This window comes from Glycine max, chromosome 14 (assembly GCF_000004515.6).
Source record: "Glycine max cultivar Williams 82 chromosome 14, Glycine_max_v4.0, whole genome shotgun sequence".
Taxonomy (NCBI): domain Eukaryota; kingdom Viridiplantae; phylum Streptophyta; class Magnoliopsida; order Fabales; family Fabaceae; genus Glycine; species Glycine max.
The window spans coordinates 5,762,662-5,781,543 of NC_038250.2; the positions used below are offsets into that span (position 1 = coordinate 5,762,662).

General features: G+C 29.6%; 2 protein-coding genes across 2 annotated transcripts; both read right to left on the reverse strand.

Annotated features, from left to right (window-relative positions):
- Window positions 1-3,236: 3,236 nt before the first annotated feature.
- Window positions 3,237-4,172, reverse strand: LOC102665063 (uncharacterized). The gene has a single exon (XM_006596556.1). The coding sequence runs from the start codon at window positions 4,170-4,172 to the stop codon at window positions 3,237-3,239; it is 936 nt and encodes a 311-aa protein (XP_006596619.1).
- Window positions 4,173-17,743: 13,571 nt separating this feature from the next.
- Window positions 17,744-18,860, reverse strand: LOC100794497 (ethylene-responsive transcription factor ERF043). Its single transcript, XM_003545216.4, has one exon. It carries the CDS (start codon window positions 18,740-18,742, stop codon window positions 17,891-17,893), a length of 852 nt encoding a protein of 283 aa, XP_003545264.1. The 5' UTR covers window positions 18,743-18,860; the 3' UTR covers window positions 17,744-17,890.
- Between the last annotated feature and the right edge of the window lie 22 nt (window positions 18,861-18,882).

Sequence of the window (18,882 nt, forward strand, 5' to 3'; positions counted from 1 at the left end):
GAAAAAAGAAAGTGTTTCGACCTCAAATCCACATACATCATTGAGGTTGCCCATATTCGAGATATTGTCCACTTAGGTGTTCGATGACCATTATGGTTTTGTCCTTGTAAAAGGGAAAGAAGACAGTGTTTATAAACGACCTCTAAGCAATGTAGGACTTTGTGGCTATTGAAATAAGCATAGTTAAGGTCCCTATATCTGAGGTATTGTCCGCTTAGGTACTTGATGACCGTCATGGTTTTGTCCTTGTAAAAGGTGCATCGATGGGTTGAGAGGAAAAAGTGTTTATAAACGACCTGTGACCTTGACTCCTACACGATATGAGACTTTGTAGCTACCAGAATATAAAGAATAAAAAAATTATTTTCTTTAGACACTTGGATGTATAACTTGTTAGAAGATTCCATAACTCAAGTTAATAAGACATTATAATAATTAACATTAGCCAACAAAAGTTGATTCAATTGGTAAGGAACAAACTCATATTTGAGAAGAACATGGGTTTGATTAACATTGCCAATGTGAGGATCTTGTTGGTGGGTAATATGTAAGTATTTCTGTAAGCGTTCAGTGAGTTTTAAGGTTTGTCTTACCCTAGTAAGCACTTAAAACCCAACTTAACTAAACTTTTAATCATAAAAAAAATAACATCAAATTTCTAGAATTTTTTTTTCCATATATATGTTATAACTACTTCTTTTATATGCATCGTATAAATATCCATATATTTTAAAAGTAAAAAGTAAACAAGTTTTTTCTTATAAAAAAAATCTTGTGTCCCAAATTGTCATTGATTTAAGTGGAATCGAGTTTGGACTCAGTTTCTTTAAATAAGATTTTGGATTTAAGTATTGTGGATGAAAAAATAAACATAATTGTAAGAAGAAATCTTACTAAAAATAATTGGTAAATACTCTACGTCGATATTACAGTGAAAAAAAACATAAAAATATATTTAAACAAATATAACATAAATAACATTTTTAAAATCATGTAAATATCTAGATAATTAGCAATTGAAAAAGTTTCTCAAACCTAAATCTTATTATATATTTACTACTATCTTTACACTTGAGAAGTGAAATAATTATTTAATTGAAAGGGAAAAAGTGAGGGTTTGACCATTTGCTTATGCTCTCGTAAGCACTAATAGTCATATATTCATTTTGAAACCATTTAACCAAAATCAGAAGTTAAAAAAATAGAATTTTTATTCCTTTGGTTTATCTATCCATATGGAATTAGCATTTTAGCATATACATTACATATGATAAGTATTTATTTCATATAACTAAAATTTATAATTGATAAATACTTTTAAATTGATCAATTATATTATAATTAGAAATTGTAATAAATACATATTTTTAACGATGTAAAATAAGTTTTAGATGATGTTAAACAATTTATAGTGATATAAAATAATTTTTAATTATTCATAATTATTTTTAAAATATTGAAATTTAATTTAAAAACAAATATAAAAGACTAGATTAAAAGAAATATATAAAAGTTTAAAAAACTCTTGAAACATTTATGTTAGAAAAACACTATTATTAAAAATACTCTAAATTAAGCAGTCTAATAACTTAAATATGATGAAAGGTATTATATGATTTTTACTCTTAGCTTAGGTTTGACTGATCAAATATATAAGAAGAGAGAGGAGAGATGCAAAAGAGCGAAGAAGTGTGCGGTATGCTGGTGTGGTTGCGAAGAGGTGAGGAGAAATTCTTTTAAAAATCTGTGGAGCCCACACATTTTTATTCCCTCTCTCAGTTGAGCAGATTTGAGAAGAACTTTTCACTGTATAAATGTTTCTTCTATCATACCCTCTACTCGCACGGAGGAACTTGTGGCCTGAGGGACTAGGCCCACACAAAAGCAATTGGTGCAGGAGGAGAGAGAAGAATTCATTCATCCCATGTCTATCTTTCCTAAAAAAGTTATATTATAAATAAACCTTTAAAAAATGATGACTTATTCAATGAATCAATTTCTTTTATTTTTTTATTAATTAAAATAAATTTAATTTTAATATTTTTATTCTATTCATCCTTATTTCTCACCTATTTTCTTTCATTTTCTCTTTTTTTTTTCTCCCCAAAATCAAACAAATCCCTTAAGAAGACAAAGTTTTATGAAGAGCCAAATTGATTACCTTATACAAATCCAATTTTAAAATCTGAGGTGTCCTGTTATGCACAACAGCACAAATCCTTCTATTTTATTTTGGAGTTGCATATAGGGCCTAGCCTAGTTGAAAATCAAAATCAATGATGTATGATCCCGCGCACATAGTTTTTTTCTTTTCTGAACTGAAAATGATTCTTGCACTGTTGCACACCCTTTGTGTGACTATATCGAGACTTAAAAACAAGAGAAAAATAAATAATTAATATAATCGGTAACATCATAAAAAGGAAAGAGAAATAAAAAATGAAAAATATTATTAAGATATTTATATCTAATAGAAATGCAAAAACCATCGCCTTTATTTGACTTGTTTTTTGTACACACCCTTACTAAGTTATTATCCATCATTTTCATTTTAAAATTGAAATCTTATTACATTTAATATATATATATATATATATATATATATTCTTATAAATATGAAAATATTTCAAATTCATATATAACAAAATTTCAATATATTTTTTGTTCTCATGAAACATGTAATTTTTTTTTTTACAATAAGACTCAAACATTTAGATCTATCTGTATAATTTTTCTTTTACATCAATTATATATACAACTAATATAATAATATCACATTCCAATCTTATCTATATAATTAATATAAAAATTCATCATCTTACATTTACTCAAACTAATATCATAAAAAATAACACATTTTAATTTTATGAAAATTAAAAATATATTAAAAAATTTACAAAAATAAATTTCATATTTATAGAGAGGATAAACATATTATAGTAAAAAAAAAACACACAAAATATTAGAACAAAATTACATCCTTAAACTTTTATCGCATTATACATAACTTCGACCTTTTTTATTTTCTTATACTAATTCTCCATTTAAGTTTTAAAATATTAAACTAACACTCGTTTATATTTTGAAAACATCACACTAATAATATTTCACAAATCTTACACTAATATCCGAAACTTTACTCAAAACTTGGGGCGATATTGTTATAATTTGCTCAAAACTTTACTCAATATATTTCAGCTAAATTCGAAAAAAGAAAACAGCTAAAAAAAAAAAGGTTACAGTTGGGACGAATCAACAACAACAGAGTCTTCAATTTCATGATCGTCTTGAGGTTGGGGTTCCTTGATCCCGCCTCCATTGTCGTGGTGTCGTCTTCGGCTATCACAATAAAACACAGTGGTAACCACGTAACTAACCAGCACCACCAACGCATACGAACACACCAAAACGCTTTTATCGAAAACGCCAATCTCCGAATTCTCATTCTCCAACAACAACACTTCCACCTTCCTATTCATCAAACCCGAAACCAAAACGAACGAACCCGAAAGAATCCACCCGCATGCCCTTCTTCCTCGGATCAATCCCGACCCGACCCTAATAGCTTCCCACCCGACCCGATCTTCGATTACGGAAACGACGAGGGAAAGACTCAGCACCGTCATGAGATACACCTCTAGGCCCGATCCGATTGCCCGAACGAGGATCCGAATCCACGGCGGCGAGGTGAAAGCTGCGGCGGCGAGGACACGTGGCACCGGGGCGAAGGCCATGAGGACGACGTAGACGAAGACGACAGTGACCGCGGGGCGCTTCCAGTTGCTGCCACGGAGGGCGGCGGGCTTGCCCTGGGCGGCGGAGGCGGTGGCGTGGACGGCGGAGACGGCGGCGGCGAGGGAGAGGGGGAAGCAGAGGAGGGCGAAGAGGGCGCGCGTGCGCAGGAGCGAGATGGCGTCGTCGCGGGACTCGTGCCAGACGTGGCGCGCCTCGACGCGCGTGCCGGCGACGCGCGCGACGGACTCGAGGTGGAGGACGCGGGATTGGAGGGGGAAGGTGGAGATTGCGAGGGTGAAGGTTAGGAAGGAGAGAGGGAGCGTTGTGAAACAGAGGATGGAAGTAAATACTAGCTTGTTGCTCTCTAGAATTCTCAGAGATTCCCACACAATCTTCAGTGGGGAAATGAAAAAACTCCATAATAACGCTTCCAACATCTTATGTTTTGGGTTTCTTCACTTTTCAGATTTGTCCCTCTAGTTCTGTTCCTACCTCCACATGTGACTGCTAATGCTCACGAACGACTGAGCCAAAAAATATACTCAACTTGGTCCATTAAAGTCTTCAATTGGGTTTATCATATTTTTTAAACCATCGCTTACATCATTAAATTTTAGATTAAATATATTTTTGCCTCGCTAAGTTAACTTTGGTTTAAGTTGTTCTAATCCTAGTTTGCATAAGATTTTTTTTTTCATTTATAATCCCTAAAAATTCCTACTTACATAAATTAAAATTAAAAAATATAAATTTATGGAACTAAACAAATGAATACAAAATTTAGGAAATTAAAAAATGAATAAAATATTTTATAGGATCCAAAATTTTTAAAAAATACAAAAATCCATAAGAATTAAAATTAGAAAAAATAAGCTTCAAATAAAAAAATATATTTAAGCTTTAAATTTCTTAAAATGAATTTCTTGTTGTCAATTTAAAAGAGAAAAGACAGAAATCAAAAACCTTTTTTTGAAGGTGTTTGTTTAAATCGAAAGAAAAAGTAGCATTTGAAGCATTCTTTAAGATTTGAAATTTTTTAAAAAATAAGAAGACTCAATTAAATATTTTAATAAAACTTGAAGAGCCAGTATTAAGCCTTAATTAATATACTAAAAGAAGTGGTATGGATTAAAATCCACAAATTTGATCAACTTGCTAATAAACAGTGAGAAATATCACCTCACATACACACGCTTTCGTCACGAGAGCTAGAAGCCTAGAATTGATACCGCCAGCACAAATTCATTGGAATGACCAATTTGGTCTATAAAAAACACCTTAATTTAAGGATTACAACTTACTAGGAGTCTAGGAATGTACGTCGGATTCGGTTATGATTGGTCTATGTTTTTTAATTAAAAATCTACTTTAAAGTTAAAGATAAAAAAATATGAGTTTTAAAACTAAAATGGAAGTTGTTTGGTAATATTAATTAAATAAATGTAAGTATTAATTAAAACAGTTAAAGTATTTAAAAATTTATATATCAGTAGTCAATTATTTTTATTTGTACAAAATTCAATAATCCCAATAAGTTTTGAAAATAATTCAATAATTCTTTAATAAATATATTTTTGTAATTAAGAATTATAACTACACATTATTTTAAAAAAAATGTTAATAAAATCTAAAGAATTAAAATTATAAATATTTTAAAATATAAAATATCAATTTTTTATTTAACTATATTATTTAATCATTTTAGTAGTGTTATTTTATTTTATGTAGTGAAAATTTAAAATTTTTAAAACCAATTAATATTTTTTAATTTTAGAAAATACGTAATTTAAAATAAATTAAGACTTCACAATGGATAAACATAATATACGATAACCTAAAATGTGTGAGACATATTTAATGGAAAAGTCGGTGAGTGCTCAAATTGAGAAATTAATGCTTATAAAAAAAAGAAAAATCAATGGAAAATTAAAGAAGATAATATTTTAAGTCAAGTTGAAATTGGAAGAGGAGGCGTTTTTCTTTTTGCTCTGACTTTTTATAAAGGTAAAATTAATGTGTATTAATTTTATTTTATTTTTATGAAAATTGACCAAGGATATAGAGCACAAGAAGTGCTCCTCCCACAGCTACCCAATACAAATCATAAATTGAGATCTTCCCAGGTAAATGTGCAATAGCATGCATAGTTCATGCGACCCCCCAAACAAACCAACAAGAAAATCCGATTGTTTTCACTCCTTATTTATATGATCCTTTGGTGTTAATTAGAATTTTTAACTCATTTTCTTTTTTATGCGATCCTATTTGACTAGTCATGAGAATAGGCACATGATTGATTGGATAAGACCATGAGCAAAACACCAACGAGTAAAATACTGATGCAGGCTCATAACACTTTCTCCAAAGTGAAATTAATTTTTTGACATTTTTGGGGCGCATTAACAATGTTTCCATTATATATAAGAGAAATTGCCAACATTGCGTGGAGAATCACGACTTCTCTGTGCTGTCTAATGTCTATGAATGACAAGGCAAGTGGAAACTGGAAAGTGTTCATTTTATTTTTATTCATGATCCGATTTTCAAACTTCAAATACTGGTTAACATCTTCTGAAAATATATAAACCACCTACCACACAAAAATTTCCGAATATATAAACTAAAATGCCTATTTTAATTAGAGTAATTCAAGAGTTATTTTGATGAAACTATTTTTATTTAAAAAAATCAATGAAGATACTTTTTAAGATTTTTCTTAATCTCTTATTTCTTTCAATTTATATTTTTTTATTATTGTTTCTAAATTAAATTTTCATATTTTTTTATCAATAGTTAAAAATAATGTGATATCGCAATATATATTGTTTTCATAATCTAAAGTATAATTTATATGTTTAAAACTATTTATTTGTTATGAATTTTAATTATAATATACTTTATATATTCAAAAGTATTTATTTATTATTAATTTAATTATGTAAAATAAATATATATTGTGTACATTGTAAGGCTAAAATAATAAAAATTGGTGATTTTTAAATTATTTAAATTGAGAAAATTATTAAAAAAATTATTTTTTGTTCCTTATTATGTCGGATAAAAAAAGAAATAAGTAATATAATATGTTTTATTTTAAATAAAACCAACATAGTTAATTAGAGTTTGCAGTGAACGTAAGGGATAAATAAATAAATAAATATATTTGATTTTATTAAATTTATTTTTTCTTCATTTAAGAAGAAAAAAATTATGTAAACTTTATATTATTTTTTTCCTTTACTTAACTTTTCTTTCTCCCATTTTGCTTAAACAAAGTAATTACATCAATTCAAATTTTCCTTTTATAGTAATATTTGAATACATGGTTAGTGCAAAAAAAATTATATTGGCAAGTAATTAAAAATAATTATATAATTTTTAAGTTAATATAAAACAGTAAAAAAAGTTAAATAATATTTTTTGTGGTCTTAACCCTCTAAAAATTAATTTTGGCAAAGATCAAATTCTAATATTACCCAAATAATTCAACTTTAACTTCAAAATGTGGAATTTCCTAACACCTCTTCCATAAATGCCTGCTAGAACAAAAGAACGTTTTAGAATAAACGAGATTTATCAAAATGTGTTATAGGCTTTGATATCACATTAAAATTTATCTTAAAATCAATTGAAATTAAATAAAAATATTCAACATATAGATAAGTTGCATCCCATAAGTTGAGGATGTGAAACCTTTTAGCATAAGTTTAAATGTTTGTTTTTCTCCAATTATTACAATTATGTGACTATGATTTTCTGAGTTTTAATTTTGTGAATTGAATCTTTCAAGTGTTATAATTGTGTGATTTTGATTCCTCTATTAACATTTTGTAGAGTTTTATGTGTTAATGATGTGGTGTGATGATGTAGCATGTACAAATAAGATAATAAATTATCAAAATATTAAGACTAAAATATATTTTTAATTCTTTAAAGTAATTTTATTTTTATTCACTCAAATTAAAATTAATTTTTTTAGTCCCCCACAATTTTGAAGAATATTCTTTTTATATAGGCTTCAATTAGAAAATAGTAAATTTTTTTCGTGAATGATGAGAGTTGTAATTTATATACCTTAAATTACAACAAAAACTGCGCATATATTTTTCATTTATTTTACAAATGAGCAAATTTATATATAAATTATGATTATTATTAATAGTATTGATGATTAATTAATTCTAGTAATATTATTAATATTAATATTGTTAGAAATATACACACATGTACAAATATATATATATATATATATATATATATATATATATAAAAGTTAGTTAATTAAAATCAATTAGTTATGTTATTTTAATAATTATAATAATGATATGATTAAGGTTAGTTAGTTTAAAATTTTGTAAAATTATTTTTTTTGTTATTATTATTATAATGGTTAAGGAGATAACTAGAATAAATTTGTATAAAATTAATTGTGTGTTTGTTGTTTTTATGACAACACTTAATGTTATTATCATTTAAAATAAAAAATAGTTTCAATTTTATGTGTAAAATTAGTAAATATTTTTTTCAAAAATTATTATTTATTAAAAGTTAGACATTTAAATAATTACAAAGGAAGATTTTTTTTTTACCCCCCTCCTTTTAATAGGTTTCCGGACCCCTCAATGCACATTGGTTAAAATTTGTTAAAAAACGTCTCTTGTCTCATACTTATCTTCTTCACACATATCTACAAGTATCTTTAACTCGTAAGTTTTCTCTCAGTTCTACAATGTTGCGGATGGAAAAACATTTTCCCTTCATACATGAGTTTGTTTCTCTTGTATGCGCCTCATTCTAATCTATGCCCCTTTTTCTTTTTTGGATTATGCAATCTCATTATTTTTTTCTTTCATTTTTTCGGGTTACTAGCACAAAAGGATCATCTAATTGGATTAATTTGCCGCCTTTCATTCTTCAACTCTATAGTGAGTTTACAATTTGAGGATATCAATATTTTCCCATTTATTGTATTTGATTTATTTCCTCTCATGGATTCGATTTTGTGTTCAATCTCTTCTTTGATTTCTATAATCTCGATATATTTTTTTTTGGGGAAAGGGGGTTTCATGACCTAAAAATCACCTATATTTCATTGATTCCTTTAGTTATGTTTGTCTATATGTCGAATCTCTCTTTTATGTAAGAAACCATAGGAATCCTTTGCCAGAGACAATTCTACTTAAGTTAAGACTAGTATCTAAGTATCAAAGTTCTCCTTCAAGTATTTAACTCAAATGCATACATAAGGGGTGAAACAGATACCAATGGTTAAATTGGAACAATCATATGCCAATTTATCCATGCATTCAATTATATCTCCAAGTATTTGTTAAGGTGAGAAAATATACAAATTATTTGTTATTAGTTGATTTATCTTTTGACTTAAATGCATACACAGGGGTTGAACTACCAATGTCAAGTTGAATGCACTCAATGATTTCTCCAGGTCTTTGTTAAGGTGAGAAAATATACAAATTATTTGTTATTTGTTGATTTATCTTTTGATGCTATTTGTTTATCTCTTACTAAGTTGTTTCTTCATTATTGAAAATAGAAAATATACATATTATTTCAATTTTTCAATAACTAATTGTCATTTCATCATGGTCCAATCTCCTTTTGTTTCATTGAAGATTCAAATTGAGATGCATTTATAAGGTAATTTCTCATCTTTTTCTTCTTTTCCTTCACATTTTATTCATTTGGGAGGCTTCTATTTTTTTCACTTTTTTGTTTTTTCTTGTTTCATTTGTTTTATTTGTTTTTAAAATGCAAACAAATTAAGCAAAGTACAAAGGTACTCTAACCCATACACAACATAGTTGTAGTCACATGTAAGCATAAATTTTTGCCTTAATTAGCAATACAACCTCTTTGATTAATACACCAATCAGAAAACAAACAAAACTTATAATTAGATCTCACTAGAAATCACTTCCAAGATGAAAATTCAATCCTATCTAACACCAAGAGAGGATCAACAACCACACTAGAAAAAATGATACCACTTTTATGCTCCCAAATAGCCCAAATCACAACATTCAAAATCATCCCCTAAATTGTGTATATTATTTCCAAACCTACCAAAATCCAACACAAAATGAGAAAACAATTCAAATAAACTAGCTATATGGAATAGCAAAATCCTCCTCCAATCATTTGGATATTGCCTTCCATGTCCTATTAGAAAACAAACACTAACAAAAAAGATGAATAGCCTTCTCATCAAATTGGTCACAGTACATATTTAAATCCATCATTTCTAATTATTTTTTAAGTCAAAAGTATTAATATGCTAAATAGTAAGAAGAACTCTATACAAGATGTACAATGTCATATACATCCTAGAAAAAACCCAACCACCTAGTCATATATCCCAAAAATCAATCCACCCCTGCTAAAAAATCACATTAGTTACATGAATGTTGTAACCCAAAAAACCTGCATAGGGTCCAAACACCATAAAGAGTAAAAAAAATCCTCAGTTTGACTACACCATTATATAATAGCCATTGCCATGAGATAGACTTAATGCCAGCTAAAATCTCAATAGGATCCAAAACAACATCCTTAAAGACCACTTTGTTTCTCATATTCTATATACATCAGCTTGTTATATGCCAAAAGATGTGATGTCACCTGCACGTCTTATATCCCCTCATCTTTAGAATAGGTTAATTCTTGTGGGAATTTTGTTAGGTAGTAATTGGCATGAAAATGCGATAACTTTTAGAGGTGAAAAACATGTATCTTCTATGGGAGGTAATCTTGTTGCTCTAGCCGAGTAGGACTATCATGGGAGACAAAACTCTCATTTTTAAGTATTAAACATAATTATATACCACAATAAAACTTGAGACTATCGGTTAGTTCAAACAACTTTGTATCAATTTATTCAAATGCATGCATCATTTGTTTTTGCTTCAATTATTTTGTTTCTAGATTGCTTTAAATTTGATTGTACTAACTTTTTTGTCTTCTAAACTTGAAGAAGGTTACTTGCCAACTATGTGTCAACCATACATCTTTCTGAATATCGTAAGAAGGATAAGAGGTATACTTCTCTTGTGATAATCAACGTGACACTAAATCAAACACAAGAATACATTGCCATTTTTTTGTTGGTAAGGTCACCTTATCGTTTTGTTTACTCAAATTTTCCTCCCTAAACCAAAGTAAATATATATTTACATCTATCTGGAATACTATTGTATAATAATTCTTTGATTCTTCAATCCAATTAGTTGCTAATGATTGTTACACTATTTGGGAGGCTTCTTCTTCATTTTAACTATTTGAAGTAAAGATAATTAGATCCCCTCCTGACAACCCATCTGCATAATATAAAACCATTTAGAATATGAAATCATAAAGTAGTTTCTATATTTTCTATACATGTAATTAGTTACTAGTTAACTGTTGTAACAAGATGGAAGAAAAATAGAAAGGTCTAGTCTTAATAGTTTTTATGCTAGGGTATAGTCTCTACCCACCAATGAATAGTGTAAAACAATTGTCATTAGCCCTAAATTTGATTTTATACATTCATAAATAACCTGGTGAATATGATTCCCTTATATAGCTATTATATCAGACAAGTTTTGATGCCCAATTTTTGCTTATCTTCCATCTCCATGGATCGAACTCCAAGGGGTTTTCACAATTCATGTCATCCAAATGAATAGAGGTAGGGGTATTTATGGGTTCGGGTCACCCGTGAACGTGAATTGACCCAAATAGTTTGGGTTGAATATTTTTTGGTATTTGGGTCAAACTCGATCCAACCCATTCAAACTTATTAAGTTTTAGTTCGGGTCACAGGTTTTAATATTTTGGATTTATTGACCTATTAATTTTTATTAACTTTTATTAATATTATTTTATTTATTTTTTATATATAATATATATTTTTTAATTTGAAAAATCAACTACAATTATAACCAGACTTAGTAGTTAAGAGTGAAATTGTCTTTTCTTTTCTTTGTTCTCACAATTTCACTCGGGCACTTACAGAATTAGGATTTCAACTCCTAACTAGTTGTAGATAATCTATTTTACCTTTTAATTTGTATTAAACTATTCTTGATTTAGTTAAAGTTTCAGCACTACTCATTTGACTATTTGAGAACATTGAAATTTTCAAACTATGTTGTAATAGTTTTAGTTTTTGGGTTTTTAGGCTTTGTGGGTGTGGTGCTTGAACTTGTTTATTATATTTCAATTTTTAAACCATGTTTAAGATAGTATGCTAGCCTATGTGATGATGATGATGACAACAATGTGATTCCTCCATTGAAATTTTTCTTCTGTTATTTGACTACATGTAGCAATTATAAGTAATGTATTTAGTATTTCATTTAATAAAAAAATTAACTTATAAAAAATATTACTTTTTAAAAAATAAGAAATAAATTTAAATGCTTTGACCCGTTGATCGAACCCAACCCAAATAGTTTACAAATGGGTTATTTGGGTTAGGTTTTAATGTTTTTTTCTTGGAAAATGGACTCAAATCAATATGTTCAAATTTGAAGAGATACCACATCATTCTAGTCCTTAGGAATTAGGTACCCTACATAATTAGAATAGTTAAAATGAATCAAATTTATACATATTTTTTGTATGAATGTTTTGGGGCCAGTAGTATCACTTCCTCTTTTTCAAAAACATACCTTTAATATCTACTTTGACTGTTTTTCTCCAAATAACATCGACAATGTTTACCATCCATAGGGTTTAGTTGATAACCTTGAGGGTAATAAGTGAAAGACATAATAGGGAAGAGCATTGTCATATGTTTTTTTTATAGAAAATAAAGCTAAAATAATCAGGTAGTATTAGTACTAGTAGTAGCCTCTTCATCGAATTGATCACACAATACATATTTTAACTCCATCATTTCTAGTTATTACCTTTCTTTGGAATAGGTTCACTCTTGTGAGAATTTTGTTAAGTAGTAATTGCCATCAAAAAGCAATTAATAACTTTTAGAGGTGCAAAACATGTATCCTCCATGGAGGTAATGTTTGCTGGGTTGTGACATGAATTGTCTCGTGGTGGAGGCCCAATTGGGTCAAGTCACAGTCAACTTGTGATGCTTTGGCTGTTAAAGTCTCAAGTAAAAAGAGTTATGCCCTGACTGTCAGCTATAATTTTTGGCCTAGTGGTAAACGTTTGATCCAAAAATTGGTATCAGAGTCAAGGTCCTGAATTTGATTCCCCTTATGCTCTTAAGTATAAATAGTGTGTCTTGACTATCAGTTATAACTTTTGGTCTAGTGGTGCAAAACATGTATCCTCCATGGAGGTAATGTTTGCTGGGTTGTGACATCAATTGTCCCGTGGTGGAGGCCCAATTGGATCAAGTCACAGTCAACTCGTGATGCTTTGACTGTTACAGTCTCAAGTAAAGAGTTATGCCCTGACTCTCAGCTATAATTTTTGGCCTAGTAGTAAGTGTTTGATCCAACAATTAGTATCAGAGTTAAGGTCCCGAGTTTGATTCCCCTTATGCTCTTAAGTATAAATAATGTGTCTTGACTATCAGTTATAACTTTTGGCCTAGTGGTAACTCGATCCAATAGGTAATCCTGTTGCTCCAACTGATTTAAGACTACTTGAGGGTAATAAATGAAAGACAAAATAGGAAAGAAAATTGTCATATATGTTTTTTAGAAAATAAAATTAGAATAATCAGGTAGTAGTAGTAGCAGCCTCCTCATCAAATTGATCACATAGTACATATTTAACACTATCATTTCTAGTTATTACCTTTCTTTTGAATAGCTTCACTCTTGTAGGAATTTTGTAAAGTAGTAATTGCCATGAAAATACAATAAATTTTAGAGGTGCAAAACATGTATCCTCCATGAATTATAATCTTGTTGCTCCAGTTGATTAGGACTATTATGGGAGACAAAAATCTCAGTATTAAACATAATTACATACCCACAATCAAATTTGAGACTATTAGTTAAATTAGAACAACTTTGTGTCAATTTATTCACATGCATATTTTGTTTGTTTTTGTTTCAATTATTTTTTTTTGCTACTTTAAATTTGATTATACTAACTTTTGTTTTGCTTCTACACTTACAAAAGGTACGAAATGATGTTTTAGCAAGCAAATCATAACCAAATTGAGTAAAGTTCAATCGCATTACAATTCCATAATCGTACCCACTACACCTTGATTCAGAGGTAGTATGTGATCTGTTATAATAGATTATTATGATCAAGCTCCATTAAATAAATGTGGTAAGTGTACATATTGTTTTCCTGCCTCACCTTATTTGAAGTTTAAATTATGCAAATTTAATATTAGGTTTGGTTTAGTTAGATAACTCAAGTGGGAACATCTCAAGTAGTTACAAGTTATCAAGTTTTACTCTACCACTTTATTACAAGGAGTTGATCATATGGACATTTGGAGTTATCTCTTAGTTTGAATTTATCTTTTAATTGTTACTTGATGTTATCTTTAATTTGCATTTTAAATAATTGATATCTACTAGATGCTATTTTTAATTTATATTTCAAATAGTTGTTACTTAGAGTAGGTTGTTATCTAATTTACTTCTCACACACTATATATCTTCATAAATCATCATATGCAGAAGAAAGGCAACAATGATGTGAACTTTTTCATAGCCAATTATTCTAGCAAGGTTACACACTTGGACATCAAGACATGTATGCACTTGGAGTTCTTAATAAGGAAAGTCAGACCTTAAAGATTGTGCTCAGTGCTATGATTAAGGTAATTAATTTTGACGACAAAGAAAGTTTTACCTTGCTATTAAACAATACATAATATTGTGCTTTCAATGGGTGGTGCTATTCATATATTTTCATTAGAACCAAAATATTCCCATTATTCTTTGTTTATGGTTAAGTACTAGCAAGTGGTTTATAAAGATATTGCACATATGTTGCTTGATGTTGATCATGTTTCTAAGATATCATAAATCAATTTTTGAGAAAATAGAATATGCACTGTCATTCTTATATTTGCACAAGATGAAAACTTCAGTGAAAATCTCTAAAAGTTTGATAATTTACTTGGTAGGAAAATGTTGTTTAATGTTAATATAAGTTGACAGAGCTAACTAACATGAAACAAAGTTTGTGTATATTTTAAAGAAATTTAATTGTGATGAAATTGAAAAGATAATTTTGACAGGTCTTATAATTGTCCAAATGAAATGAATTTGATGAAAATCGATAGTCATTAATGTATATAAGTAATTGATAAATGTACTTTTCACTGTAAATTTAATTAAAGAGGATCAAATGTAATTTTTTTGTAATTTCTAATGATATAAAATAATAAATTTTTATAATCAGTTGAAATTGTATTGGTTTAATATTTTTAAAAGTAATAAGAGTGATTATATATATATATATATATATATATATATAACTTTCATAAATATCTTATAAATCTAGGTCCAATTGTTATGCCCAATTGTAATTTTTATGAACTAAATTGTTTTTGGTTAAATTTATATAATAAATACTATAAATGAATAAAAAATATAAATATTATAAGTAAAAAATTACATACACGATAAACATGAGACATAATTTTATCATTCTTATATTTTTTTCTGCAAAAAAATGTTAAATGAAACATATAATAGAATAAAATTGAAAAATTTAATATATTATATTACTTTAATTCCGTATACATTGTAAACAAGCAATGAAAGCTCATAATTTCAAGCACTTGTTCAACGTTTGTAATTGAAGCAATGACATGCATATTTTAAATATAATTCCCCTCATTTTTTTATAAACATGTTATATGGTGATATTTTTACACATTTATATATAGTCAAGAGCCATATAACTGGTACGTCAGCAACAAAGTGAAATGGTTGGTCTTGATTCTTGTAGGAGTGTGTGCTTATTGTGAAGTCAGTGCATGTGACAAAGGTTGGTAGAGAGTATATTTCTTGAAGGTTTTGCACTGGGTGGTTCTTTTAGTGATTATATGGGGATGGTGCAGTAACTATACACACATCATTATGTTTTGTAACATTTTTGCTCAAATTTGGCACACATCTTGTGCTCAGCTTGGTTTTAACTTAATAATATATCAATTGGCTTATAAAAAAAGATGCTAGAGTTTTTGGCTGAAACACTGAAATAGAATGTAAACCTAATTGTATTTCTAGACTGTTTTGGATCTAACTTGTTAGAAGATTCCAGAACTCAAGTTATACAAATATAACAATCATCAAATTTCTAAAGAACTTTTTTCATATGTCCTGGATAAACATGTTTTATACATCATATAGATATGTGGATATTTTAAAAGAAAAGAAAACAAGTCTGGAAAAAAAACTTGTAAATATACATTTAAACAAATTTAACATCACAATATCATTTTTAAGATCATGTAAATATCTAGATATTTATTTAATTGAAGAAGCTTCTTGAATCTAAACTTTATGAAGTATTTACTTTGTACTACCTTTATACTTGAAAAGTAAAATCTTAAATTTATTGAAGTTAAAACAATTTAAAAATTTGCTTCTGCTCTAGGGCACTAATATTCATATACATATACTCAATAATCAATACTATATAGAAGTGGGCACTAATATTCATATACATATACTCAATAATCAATACTATATAGAAGTTAATATAGAGAAAGAACGTAAAACTCAATCCTTTGTGTAACAAAAAAATACATGATAAGAAGAAAAAAATAGTTAAAAACTAAAATCTATTATTATTTCAAATGAAGCATCGTTTACGTACGAAAAGTCTTCTTTTACTTGTACGATAATTTAAGACTATTCTTGTACGATAATTTAAGACTATTCATATACATTTTCGGATGTTCTGCAGGTGGAGGGGATTTTTGGAAGGTGGTGCAGCAGAGGGTTGGTTTCAGGTACGAAGTCTTCTTTTACTTGCACGATAATTTAAGATTATTCATATACATTTTCGGATGTTCTGCAGGTGGAGGGGATTTTTGAAAGGTGGTGCAGGAGAGGGTTGGTTTTAGGATTCGGATGGTTACTTATGAAACTGAATTCAGTCGAACTCACTGTTACTTGTCTCTCAGTCTGGTGCTCTCTCACTCGGTCTTGGTTTTGTTTTCTTGGTTTTGTCTTTTTGGTTGGGCATTGACAAATGTTCATCGCTCTTCATGTACATGTATATACATGAGACATGCAAGTGCAAACTTGTAACTGATCAAAGCCAAATCCCTATTATATATCACATTACATTTCAAACCCTATTATATATCACGTTACATTTCCTATACCATATTAGGTTAATTTTTTGCGTATAATAACATTATAATCATTCAAGCCATAGTTACTAACTCTTACATTTTTTTAATCATCCAAACCATGGTTATAATTACTATTATTCCACCCATTTCTTTAACACTATTACTCTTCATCACCATTCTTTATTCATAAGAATATAATATTTAGTTATAATATTATATTTTTTGCATTGATACAAGAGTTTTATAATATGACTCCTTATTTAGGAATTGTTTAACTTAAGGAATTATTTATCTTTCATACTGATATAAGAGATAGATAATATAAACTGTGTCACTTACACAGTGATATATAAGAGTTATATTATATGAACTGATCGATGATTCATATTGCTCTTTATTCCGATCATACTGATATAAGAGCCGGAAAATATGAACTGTGTCACTTACACAGTGATATATAAGAGTTATATTATATGAACTGTGGTACACTTTTTAGGCAACTTTTAAGGCAAAGTTTAAGATAAAGATATAACATCAAGAAATTAATATATACTACTAATAATATATTTTTATAATAATATTTTGACAATACATCAGATGATCCGCGCCATGCGCTAATTCACATCCACGACTAACCCCGACAAAGTTTTTAACTATAATAGATAGATATATATTATCATCCAGGTAATATATACCTGTGATCATAAATCTATATACTTAACACCCCCAATCCCCATGGTTTGTACATACTTATACACATACAATTTTTAAGTATATATTCAAAGACTGTCCAGGATATGATGGAAGGAGATAATCAGATGATGTAAGGTATTCATTATTACGGAGACATAAGACTTTATTGCTATACTGTCTGTCTCCATAGTTTCATCTGATGGAGATTTACATGCAGCAAGAAGGAGTATGGAGGGAGTCCCAAGCAGCAACTTCGTCAAGGAAGAAGTTTCCGCCTCCTTTGTTTCCGCCGACTCCTCTTCCATAAAATCCATTATCTGCAATAATAGGAAGATCAAGAGACATAGCAGCTTCGGTCCAAATCGATTGATCAAACACAGGCATGGTGTCGTCCATTGTTGGCCCCCAGAAGGAACGAAACATGTTGTCCCCGTTGCTCTCCACAGTAGGGATGGAGGAGGAGTAATTTTCCATTTCCATTGGAACGGTGTTGGTGTTGGTGTAGTTGGTTGTTGCAGACGGAAGAGAGAGAATAGAGTCGCAGCTGGTGTACACTGGCACTGCTGCATCTGCAAGAAAAGAAGAAGCCATGGAAGAGACCACCACAGGGTTGTTGTTGAGGATGTTGTTGAAACCGGAAGGATGAGAAGTGACATTGACAAGGTCAAAGGTAGGGTGAACAAGAGGCTGCTGCTGTTGTATCAGCATTTCGGGAACAACCTGAGGTTGTTGTTGCATGTGAGAAGGATTCACTGCAGCAAGAGCAGGAGCAGGCACAGAGAGTTCTGCGAGGTTGAGTTTTGCATCAGGTCCATAAAGCTTTCTGGCTGCAGCATCATAGGCCAAAGCAGCCTCACGAGCGGTGTCAAAGGTTCCAAGCCAGAGCCTTGCACCACGATTTGGTTCACGGATTTCAGCAACCCATTTTCCCCAGGTTCTTTGCCTCACACCTTTGTAGGTGCATTTAGCATTCTCAGGGCCACCTTTGCCTCTCATACACCCCTTTCTGGAACTGGCTTGTGCAGGTTTCTTCACCTTCTTTCTCTCCTGAATTCCCATGCCTTGTTTCAGCACACACTATGGACAAATATTTGTAACAAACTAGGGGAGTTACAAAATGAGAGAGAGAGAGAGAGAAGGGTTTTGTTTTTGTTGTGAGAGATAGATGGGAATGAGGGTGATGGGAGCTATTTATATTA